The sequence below is a fragment of the Brachionichthys hirsutus genome, chromosome 10, assembly GCF_040956055.1.
Source record: "Brachionichthys hirsutus isolate HB-005 chromosome 10, CSIRO-AGI_Bhir_v1, whole genome shotgun sequence".
Taxonomy (NCBI): domain Eukaryota; kingdom Metazoa; phylum Chordata; class Actinopteri; order Lophiiformes; family Brachionichthyidae; genus Brachionichthys; species Brachionichthys hirsutus.
Window position 1 is genome coordinate 13,439,174 of NC_090906.1, and position 10,679 is coordinate 13,449,852.

The 10,679-nt window shown below is 54.5% G+C and overlaps 2 protein-coding genes across 3 annotated transcripts in view; both read right to left on the reverse strand.

Annotated features, from left to right (window-relative positions):
• Positions 1 to 629: 629 nt before the first annotated feature.
• On the reverse strand, positions 630 to 3,557 carry LOC137900633 (cornifelin homolog B-like). 2 transcript variants are annotated; one of them, XM_068744752.1, is made up of 4 exons: positions 3,382 to 3,557; positions 2,934 to 3,047; positions 1,972 to 2,129; positions 630 to 1,431 (listed from the first exon to the last, which is right to left on the reverse strand). In XM_068744752.1, exons 2-4 carry the CDS (start codon positions 3,037 to 3,039, stop codon positions 1,309 to 1,311), a joined length of 387 nt encoding a protein of 128 aa, XP_068600853.1. In that variant the 5' UTR covers positions 3,040 to 3,047; positions 3,382 to 3,557; the 3' UTR covers positions 630 to 1,308. The 2 variants fall into 2 exon arrangements, with proteins under 2 accessions (XP_068600853.1, XP_068600855.1); XM_068744754.1 differs by having other exon boundaries at positions 2,934 to 3,068.
• Positions 3,558 to 8,385: 4,828 nt separating this feature from the next.
• LOC137900228 (calpain-5-like) overlaps positions 8,386 to 10,679 on the reverse strand; it is a 5,127-nt gene continuing 2,833 nt past the window's right edge. Inside the window, exons 4-12 of the mRNA XM_068744290.1 lie at positions 10,458 to 10,650; positions 10,190 to 10,383; positions 9,845 to 9,922; positions 9,529 to 9,724; positions 9,340 to 9,462; positions 9,074 to 9,270; positions 8,862 to 8,983; positions 8,652 to 8,788; positions 8,386 to 8,568 (exon numbers count right to left, since the gene is read on the reverse strand). Coding sequence (XP_068600391.1) covers positions 8,386 to 8,568; positions 8,652 to 8,788; positions 8,862 to 8,983; positions 9,074 to 9,270; positions 9,340 to 9,462; positions 9,529 to 9,724; positions 9,845 to 9,922; positions 10,190 to 10,383; positions 10,458 to 10,650 — 1,423 coding nt within the window. The remainder of the gene's footprint in view (positions 8,569 to 8,651; positions 8,789 to 8,861; positions 8,984 to 9,073; positions 9,271 to 9,339; positions 9,463 to 9,528; positions 9,725 to 9,844; positions 9,923 to 10,189; positions 10,384 to 10,457; positions 10,651 to 10,679) is intronic.

Genomic DNA, 10,679 nt, shown 5'->3' on the forward strand with positions numbered 1-10,679 from the left:
AGCAGAACAAAAGAAGGGCGGCGGTGGCCTCGACCAATTAACATTCCTGCAGCATTTACGAGCCGCCTGGCCCCGCCCCCTCACTCACACCTCGTAAAAGTCACAAACATCAATTCTTGCAAACCATAACTGTCATTATAATCCCATTAAAAACAACCCACTGAGCGGTTTACAGTGAACGCCGGGGCCAAGCGTGCCAGCGGCGGGGCGGGGCGGGGGCCGCCCAGCCGGAGATGGGATCGTTTATTGGACGTAATTCGACGTGATAGCCGCGCCTCCGATGTTAGCCTTCTCTGCTTTATCCGTAAGTTCTGTGGGTGGCTCGTGGCTAAAATGGCTGCGCAGTAACGATGACGCAAAGCGGCGCGAGTCGACGTGTGGCCACTAGAGGGCAGGAAACCGTCCGACCGCATCTCGTTAGCCGCTACATGCTACGTTCTTCACAGAGCAAACCCGGATCCTGAAGGGGTTTAGCTTCGGTCTCTGAGGGTCCAGAGTCTCGGGTCTCCCAGAGACCCGTTAGCTGCTACACTGCGCTAACCTGGTCCAGATCCAGACCAGAATCTGATCCCGTCCATTCCTGGTTTTCCTGCTTCAGTCCTTTCATGGAATTAACGTGAACTCGAACCTTTAGCCATGTTCCTTTTTATTTTTTCGGTTTCCATGGTTACTCGTTCATTCTGCGAATCCGTTGGTTTTATCTCCAGCGCAGTCTGAAGATCTGAATGTGTTTTTATATTTCTACACAGACAAATACTTCAGTATCTATGAAGTACTTCTTTATTCATGGGAATTTTATTCCCGACATTTAATCATTTTAATTGTTTGCCCTCAGCGATAAAATCGTCTTATGAATTTGACTTTGAATTCAGACACGTTGAACATTTTCCAGCTCCTGATCAATAAAACGGTGTCATTACGTCATCAGCACGATCGTTTACTCATTCATGAAGGTCTGCGGGGCTGCTTGCTGCGGTGACCCCGCATGGCCTCCCCCATGTCGGCTCATTGTGAGGCGTGTGGCGCCCCCTGGCGTCCGGAAGGCAGTAAAAACAGCCAGAGCAGAAAAATCACTTCAAACTGCAGGATTCACATTTAAAAGTCATTTTCAAATCAATAAATCAATAATAAGACGCCGGACAGTGAGAAATACATTGATCAGTTAAATTAATAACGTATAGTGCAAGAAGTGTAGAAAATTGTGCAAATATGTTATTTCAAAAGTGTTTATCAAACTGGTAGCCCGCCACATTAGTGAGTGTGTGTGTGAGTGTGTGTGTGTGTCTCAGCTGATCGTGTTGTGTGAGATCATGAGTTTTTAACGCTGATGAGGACAACGTTGACGTTCCTTCGGGACATCTCTCTGGACATCTGACACCAGGAGCAGGAATAACAGAAGAACGTGTACAAGCAGTCCCGACAGAGGGTTCCCTGCAGAGAACAGACACGGAACCGTCAGAGGGTTCCCTGCAGAGAACAGACACGGAACGATTGGAATGATGCCAGCGCGTTCCTGTGGTCGCACGCAGCGAATCCGTGCGGCTGAGTGAGGAAGGACCGCCTCCGACCAGCTATTTCAAAAGGCTTTTGGCAATAAGCTCCGCCCCTCTATGGGCCGTGATGCTTCACAAACTTCATGGAAGCAGGAAGTTTAGACTCTGGACTTTACTGGGCCAGCTTGGACTGGGTTTAGCTTCGGGGTGATGACATCAGAGCGGTGACATCATCATTAGAGTGGCTGGAAGGTCTATCAATCTCTTCTTAAAAGTTGACGTGAAGCTGCTGCTAGCGATGCTAGCCTTGAAGCTAACAGACGTACACTTCCTGTTCAGGGAGGAGCAACAGGACCTCCAACCCATTTGAACTTGGAGCTGATGGAGGAGACGCTAATGGTCACATGTTAAGCTTCCTCCAATCAGATCCCAGACCTGCGTGTTCAGCAGCTTCTCTATAAATTTATATTTTTCTTACTCGGATCCCGTAGCGTTCCCTCATGGAGACCCTCATGGCCAGGCTGGCGGCGGGAACGGCGGACGGCAGCCAGTCCAGCAGGGGGAGACAGAGACACTCGCCGTAGTTTCTGGCGGTTCTACAGGCGAAGCAGGGAGGAAGCCAGAAAGCGAAACAACCTGAGGGAGAAGGAAACAAGAACCAAACGGAGTCGCCGTCGCGTTTAAACCGACACAAAGTAGCGTGTTCAAGGCGTGTTCAAGGCGTGTTCAAGGGGTGTTCAAGGCGTGTTTAAGGCGTGTTTAAGGCGTGTTCAAGGGGTGTTCAAGGCGTGTTCAAGGCGTGTTTAAGGCGTGTTTAAGGCGTGTTCAAGGCGTGTTCAAGGGGTGTTCAAGGCGTGTTCAAGGCGTGTTTAAGGCGTGTTTAAGGCGTGTTCAAGGCGTGTTCAAGGGGTGTTTCAAGGGGTGTTCAAGGCGTGTTTAAGGCGTGTTTAAGGCGTGTTCAAGGCGTGTTCAAGGGGTGTTCAAGGGGTGTTTAAGGCGTGTTCAAGGCGTGTTCAAGGGGTGTTCAAGGCGTGTTTAAGGGGTGTTTAAGGCGTGTTCAAGGCGTGTTCAAGGCGTGTTCAAGGGGTGTTCAAGGCGTGTTTAAGGCGTGTTTAAGGCGTGTTCAAGGCGTGTTCAAGGCGTGTTTAAGGCGTGTTTAAGGCGTGTTTAAGGCGTGTTCAGAATCCTCTGCTTGCGTTTACGGACCTCGAACCCATCTTATGAGGCAGAAAGCGCCCAAAATGTGTTTAAATGTTTCAGGACGACTTTGGGAACGATGGAGGATCGTTGGTGGATCGTCGGAGCCTCGGCGAGCGATGCGAAACGCTACGAGCCCAACGTCCCGGGAGGATCGACCAAAGAACGGCGAGCTGCGTGGGATGAGCGAAGGCGAGTCTGACTTACCAACCTTAAAGTAATTAGATTACAAGTTACACTTACACTCAGGCGTGTTTTGAAAACAGTCACAAATCCCTGACCCCCATTCCCTGGAATCCTGGACCTGGATCACGGGCTCGGGCTGTGTGACGACCATCGTGGACGTCATGGTGGCGTCTGAAAGAGGAGGAGCCAAATCTGTGAAACAGTAAGCTTGTGTTTTCTTCTTTCAGCTTCTTAAAATGATGAAATCGTTTCTACGGTTGTCGTGAGGGCCGGAGCCCCCCTGCCGCTCTGCTGCTAGCACCGGCCCTGTGGATCCATGCTGCTGATCTGAACCCGCTTTATTGATCAGTAACGATCAGAAACGATCAGATGTACATGATCCTGCTATAAGACCCAACGCTTAGGAAACGTATCTGTAATCTGATTACATCAGCACAACCGGATCATCCTCGGGCTTTAGCCGAGTAGCATGTAAAGCTAATCGATGGTCAGTTTAAAGCCTCACCTGTCTGGGTGGGATGGCGCCGGGACGTCCCGTGAGGAGAGGACGCTCGCCACGTCCGTTCAGAAATACTCCTCAGGGACGACCGGACAGCGCCGGCGGTTTGAAAACAGGAAGGAGTTTAATCAAAACGATCGCTTCTAGCACGAGATGGAAAACGTGATTAGCTGAGCGTTCGCTGTCGAGAAGACGGAAAACCGGTCGAACCGCCCCCGCCCCGCCCCCGCCAGGACGCCACAGAACAAACCTGCAGAACGCGATCCTTATGAAAACACCTGAGGACAGGTGTGACGTTCCCCGTGTGACGCATGCAGCTAACGTTCACCACCTTAAGAACTAGCAAAGCCCTCAGAGAGCGCAGACCTCCCCCAAGCAGCTCGCCCCCCCCCGACTGGATCTACACCGTCACCATGGTGATCTGGATCAGCACCAGAAGGTTCTAGATCGTTCTTTATCTTTAAACACCAACATGAAAAGTCAAAGTGAATCAGAGTTTGTGTTTGTTTTTAAACATAAATGGTTTTAGTGTTAACTCCTTCAGTGCCAGCCATGTTCAGCTCAGCTACATGCTAGCTCAGCTACATGCTACGTGCTCCATGTTCAGCTCAGCTACATGCTAGCTCAGCTACATGCTACGTGCTACGTGCCCGTTCTTAAAGCCCCACGGAGTACTTGGCTCCGTGACTGTGCAGAGATCAAAGGCGTTGGCGGCGGGTCTCGACTGGGTGGCAGGCGGCGTGATTTCAGACGCCATCGTAAAGTCACATGGTTTCACGACGGCAGCTGGAAGGAATAAAATGCAACATGTAAGAAGCCCGGAGTTCAATGGGCCTCCTGCAGATGAACCGGCTGAACCGGGTCGGATCAGAACAAACACTGAGGTTTCAGCAAATAGAACTCGGACCTTTGCTCCCAAAGCGAGGTGGAAGAGTTCGGAGAAAGCAGGTCGGAGGACGGTTAACCGTCTCCTGTCACAAGGAGGCGATGCCCCGAACCATCGTCATCCTCGTCTTCCTCCACACGTCCGGTGAAGATTCTGGGACCGCCGGCGCCAGCAGACCCGTGACCCGGAAGACGAGACGGTCGAGGTCGGCCACGAGAAGCTGGAGGACGCTTCACCCTAAAGAAGGGAATTACACCTTTAAAAAGACTGACCCCCCCCCCGGCGGCCACCAGGGGGCGCCGCTCATCAAAAAAAATCAACAGAGAGCGTGTTTGTTCATGTGATAAGAAGATGATGCTAACGGTTTCCATGACACCTGGAGGCGGGGCCGTTCCTGGAGGGGGGGTGTTTGACTGCAGACCCGGTGCCTCTTGTCCCCCCCCCCCCCCGTCTGAGGTGTACTTTGCACCTGTGAAGCCGACTTAAAGAGGGGCTGATGTGGAAGTGGGGGGGTTCAGACGGAGAGCGGCGCCGAGGATCCCACTGAAGCAGGTTAGAAACCAAACGATTAGTTACATTTGTAATCCGATTACAAACGAATCTTTGATTCCTGATGTTCCTACATTGTAACCCCCCCCCCCCGAAGTCGTTCGTTTGTTCAATGATTTTGTTTGATAGTTTTTCTTTAAACAAATATAACTTTTCATGTTTTTAATCTCCAAATATAAAACAACCAATGGCTGAAAAGCAAACTGCCTCTGAGCTGACAGCATTTAGCATTTAGCATTTAGCATTTAGCATTTAGCATTTAGCAGTGCAGGAACTCGTTCATCCTGACAGGAAAAGCTTTTTGATTTAGACCCTGAGGAGACGATGGAGGGGAGCGGACGGCCGGACCCGGTTCCTCCTGGTCTGGGTGGGACCCCCACCTTGTCTGGTGCCGTAAAGAACCCCCCCGGACATACGGATTCTTTCCTCACTGCAGCGCGACTCATCCGCGGAGGACGGGCGGAAGAGCAGATGGAGGAGGGGCGGGAGCTTTCCTCGGCGGTCCGGCTCCTCCTCTCCTGGTGCGATGGAAGCCGAGGTCTGGGACGGGGGGGGGACTCCAGCAGGGGGACCCGCGAGGACAGAGAGAAGCAGGACGTAACCGTTGGTATCCGGGTGTCCGGGTGTCGCGGCACATGCAGGAAGTCCGGGGGGGTCAAGGCCCCCGTGCTCCCGGTCATTGCCGAGATGTAGGCAGCTGTTATTTGTTCCAGTCCAATAAAGACGAGGTGCGTTCAGGGACTGTCCCGTTCCTGAGGATGCCACAGACACACGGGTGTTGGCGTGTTAGAATTCACACACACACAAAGCCCCCCCCCCCCCCCCAAACATCTGGATCGATCAGGAATGGTGACTCCATATCTATTGATCTATTGATATGTTCCCTCAACGATGGGTCCCTGTTCTGGTCACGTTTGGAGAACTTTCCTGTTGGACTTATTCAGAAACTGCTTTTCCTGATTACTCTGGAGCCAATCCCAGCTGGAGGGGGGGTTTACGCTGGAGGCGGGGTTACACTGGAGGCGGGGTTGCACCGGACAAGTGATCTGTTCATGGACAGACAGACGTGCATTCGTGTTGTTCTGATTGGGTTTTAGATCCGTGTTGTTCCGATTAGCCTAACCCTAGCATTAGCTAGCTGTTGGAGCAGCAGGGCTTTAGCCACTGTGCTAAATGGCATGTGCTACCTAGCATACAGCTAATGTGATTGAATCAGATACAAAGCCGACGCACGGGATCAATTTGACTGTTTTTATTTCAAAGTCATGCCACAAGTTGACATTAAATACAAAATAAAAGTAATTTCAGGTTAAAGCTACAAAAGAAGCACGAAACGAAACGAAGCCGAACAGACGGGCACACGACGAGACGACCAGCAGGGGGGGCAGTAAACCGGTCCGGGTCGAGGATATATAAAACCAGCGAGGTTATAAAATACTGATCGTACTCGCTATAAAGACCGAAGCGTCCTCTCATGCAGCAGAAAAATACAAGCTCCTCCCCCGAGTGGGCGCGGCTCCATCTCCGTAGAAACCACAGGAATACTGACACAGGTATCCTGATGCAACAGTCGGATTCAAGACGGTCGACAAAACGCAGTGATGATGATGAATGTCGTCAGCTTCATCACCTGCAGGGACGTAAAACGATCAGGATGCAGCTCCGCCTCATTCCTGGGGGGGGGGGGGGGGGCATCTGGGTTCTAACAGTTCAGATTGGTTCTCCGGTCTGGGTTACTTTAGGGCTGGTTTAGGTTGGTTTAGTTTAGGGTTGGTTTAGGTTGGTTTAGATTAGGGTTAGTTTAGGTTGGTTTAGGTTGGTTGGTTTAGGTTGGTTTAGTTTAGGGATGGTTTAGGTTGGTTGGTTTAGTTTAGGGTTGGTTTAGGTTGGTTTAGTTTAGGGATGGTTTAGGTTGGCTGGTTTAGGTTGGTTGGTTTAGGTTGGTTTAGTTTAGGGATGGTTTAGGTTGGTTTAGATTAGGGATGGTTTAGGTTGGTTGGTTTAGTTTAGGGATGGTTTAGGTTGGTTGGTTTAGGTTGGTTGGTTTAGGTTGGTTGGTTTAGGTTGGTTTAGTTTAGGGTTAGTTTAGGTTGGTTGGTTTAGTTTAGGGATGGTTTAGGTTGGTTGGTTTAGGTTGGTTGGTTTAGTTTAGGGTTGGTTTAGGTTGGTTTAGGTCAGTTCTTCTCACAGGGGATCGTTGGGTTCTGTAGAACCTTTGATGTAACTTGTTTTGGCACGATGTCACGTCTGATCGATACTCGGCAGAGTTTTAAACGTGACCTTCTGACCTTCAGGCCTTCATGAGGCCGCCTCCTTGAACAGGGACCCTTTTAGCGGTCCCCGGGGTGGACCGGGGTCCCACCCGGTCCGTCAACAAACACGGCTCAGCTCGGTCCGGAACGCTTTCTCATCACGTTAAAGAGCACAGAGACGATCGATAGCACCGAACGACGGCCGTCTGAAGCCTGCTGACGGTACCGGAGACGCGCCGGCCGTCCAGATAGACGGAATAAATACGACACAAGGCGGGAAACGAACGCGTGCAGGAACATCGGTACAGAGTCTGGGTCGGATGGATCTCAGTTTGAGAGACGAGAGACGCCGGCGGGACGATAACTTAAGTCTCCTGGTGGGACGAGGGAGAGAAGGACGGACGGCGGACAAAAACACCGAAGGGAAAGTCTCTGCCGTGACATTCCGCTTCAAAACACAACGCAAAGTGGATGGTCTCGGGAACGGCGTCGGGAACGGCGTCGGGAACGCCGCCGTGAGCGACTTCTTCGCCCTCCTCCATGAAGTAAAGTGCAAAGCCACGCCTCCTTCCTGTTCACACGCTCCGTAGAAACGCACACGCACACACACACCAGAACCTCAGCCGTCTTTGGCCGGGCCGGAAGACCCGGAGGAAGCTTCAGGCAGCGGGGCGCCGTTAGCGGATGATGCGGCGCGGGGGGGTGTGGCTTGTGAGGGACGGAAAGAGACAAAGAGAGAAGAGGGGCCGGCTCGTCTCCAACCCCGTAAAGCACTTGATGATTCTTTGCACTGTGCTGGACTGGGAGGGGGGGGGAGTGGGGGGGGGAGGGGGGTTAGCGCTATCGGACGCGTCGGCCGCTAAGCTACGACCGGACGTGCAGCACGAGTAAACAGTCTGCTTCCTGAAGACATGCGGTTCGGATCGTCCATAGCAACCGGCGTACAGCGTCCCGGGGGGGGGGGGGGTTAGCTGCTGTTGGCTAGCATTTGTAGTTCACAGTAAGAGTGCGGTGCTGCATGCGCTCCAAAGCACCGGCTAACTGACGACACAGAGCACGCGGCATGGAGGGGAGGCTACGCTAACGCTACAATGGACATGGCCCCCCCGCCCCCCCCCCCGGTGAAGGACACACGCAGCCTTAAGGCAATGCACAGCCCTTTAGCATTGGCACATGCACGGAGAAACGTCTGTCGAAGACTGGGATGGACGGGACAGACGACCAAACGGCGTCCATCGAGGGTCGTCCCCCAACAAATAAAACCCACGAAGGGAAGGAAGCGAGATGAAGGGCGAGCTGCTCCTCCTCCTCCTCCTCTGAGGGTCAGATGTTGGTGAGCGCGGTGGAGGTGAGCAGGCGCACGGTGAGCGTCCCCGGGAGGTCGCTGTCCTGGCGGCTGCCCTTGTCCCGCAGGTGAAGCGTGTGCTGCTCCTGCCTCTCGTTGGGGTCGCTGAGCAGGACCGCCTGACCCAGGAAGGTGTCCACGATCATGTTCTTGTTGTAGACCTCAGGAAGGAAAGACAAACGGCCATGAGCAGGCAGGAAGACACGCCTTCGGGCTGGGGGCGGGGGCGGGGCCTGAGCCTCACCTCGATGTGGATTCCCTCTTTGGGCTTCTTGCGGTAGAACAGGCCTTTCACGTCGAAGTTTGGGCACCGGGTTTCCTTGTGGACCGGGGACCGGACCCGCTCCCCTTCACAGGTGATGATGACGTAGGGATCGACACCTGCAGCGGGGCGAGGACAGACCGATGACTCGTCTCCCACGTCAGACGGCGAGGCTATCTGGGCGACGCCCACCTCCGTTGGCGTCCGGGCCCTGCAGACCCTCAGCGGTCAGAACGTGGACCTGAGTGACCAGCTGTGGGTAGCCGCACATTCCCGTCCAACACGTCTGGGGGGGCTCGTCCAGAGTCAGCTCTCTGAGACGGGGGGGGGAGGGGTCAACGCCGTCGGGACGGGCCGGCTGCGGTTCTGATCCGATCGGCGCCCTCTCAAGGCTCCAGACTTACTTGCAGTCCGAAGGCACATCGGTGAAGACGCGGAGCAGGAAGTCGCCCTGCTGCCCGGGGTCGAAGGTCGTGGGGACGATGACGTAGCGGCCTTCCTTCAGCTCCCTCCTGAGGAAGACGCATCGCGAGTTGATGTAGATGGAGCCGGCGACTTTCTGCTGGGCCGAGTGCATGCGGTACTTCCTGTTTAGCTCCACCTGCAGGACGACGGGACGCGTTAGGACACGCCCCGACGGCGGAGGGCGCGGCGCGGCGTGCGTTTCTACCCGGTGGATGTCGAAGCCGATGGCGAGGTTCTCCCCTTTGCCCTCTTTGGGCGTGGCTCTCTTTTCTTTCTGCTGGAGGCAGATCAGAACCTCGTCCTCCACCTTCTTCACATCGAAGACGTACTGGAAAAGAGACACACCTGTCCAACGCTGGGCCGACGTCCCCGCCCGGCCCGTCGGCGCACGCACCTGAGGGTTCTGCAGGAAGCTGCTCTTGTGGTTGATGCAGCCTCCGGACCGGTTGCGGAGGGGGTCGTGGCGGGGGACCCAGGCGCCCCTCATCACCTCTTCCTCCCAGGTTTTGTGGATGCTCAGGTAGGAGGTGTTGATGAGGCGGCACAGGATCAGGTCCGTGAAGTACTGGCAGAAGTCGTCGAACGTCATCCTGCAGGAGACGCAGGGACGGATAATCAATCGATCAATAATCAAGTCCAGGAAGCGCCAGCGGCTTCCGAAACGAGTCAGAGACTCGGAACGGGGAAACGGAACGTTCGCCGCTTCTCACCAGAACTCGCCGTCGTCCTGAACGGTGACGCCGAGCTTCTCTCGCTCGCTCTTGCTCACCTTGTTCCACTCCTCGGAACTGGAGAGAGACCAGGAGAGGGCGATGTGAGGAGGAGCAGGAGGAGGTGGGGGAGGAGGAAGGGGAGGAGGAGGAGGAGTGCCTGATGCTCCTCCGGTTTTCATTCCTTAAACTGATCACGTCAGTTTAAGGAATGATTAGCAAAGTATTTACTCCTCCATCACCTGATCAATAACTGATCAATAACGCAGCGTTCATCAATAACTGGACTGGCTTCGAGCTGCTGTAGCTCCTCCCAGCCTGCGGGGGGCGGGGCTCCTGTGCTACCTGTCGCTCCAGGGGCCGCTCCATTCCTTCTCCCCCCAGGGGTTCCTCATCCGGATCATGTGCAGCCGCTCCGACTTGAAGAAGGCGAGCAGCCCGTGGCCGAGCCGCACCTTCTTCACGTCCGTCACGGCGTAGGCGTGGCCTTTGACCAGGCCGCAGTCCAGCCGGGCCTCCATGTCTTCCACGGTGGTCGCCTAGGAAACAGGAAGCAGCGTCCCGGAGCGCCGCCCTGGAAGGGACGAACGGCGTAAGCCCCGCCCCCTCTTACCCTGATGGAGCAGCTGATCAGACCGTCTCTGTTGTGGACTTTGAGGACCCGTTCAAACAGCTGGTTCCGGCCCACCTCGTCCGTCGCCATCTGTCCCTCCAGCAGGTCCACCGGCTCAGAAACGCCGCCGGTGAAGTCCACCAGAGCGTCCGCCGTGTTCCCTCCGTCCAACGCCTCGTAGCAGCCGTAGACCCTGCAGAGACGATCCCATTGGTCGGCCTG

What these genes read in the sequence shown, in the direction of transcription:
- LOC137900633 (XM_068744752.1), bottom strand. Translation starts at nt 3,039, where the DNA reads ATGACGTCCACGATGGTCGTCACACAGCCCGAGCCCGTGATCCAGGTC. An exon ending in TTTTCAAAACACGCCTGAGT is followed by an intron (nt 2,130 to 2,933) that starts GTAAGTGTAACT and finishes CTTCTCCCTCAG; the next exon opens with GTTGTTTCGCTTTCTGGCTT. An exon ending in GGGAACGCTACGGGATCCGA is followed by an intron (nt 1,432 to 1,971) that starts GTAAGAAAAATA and finishes TGTTCTCTGCAG; the next exon opens with GGAACCCTCTGTCGGGACTG.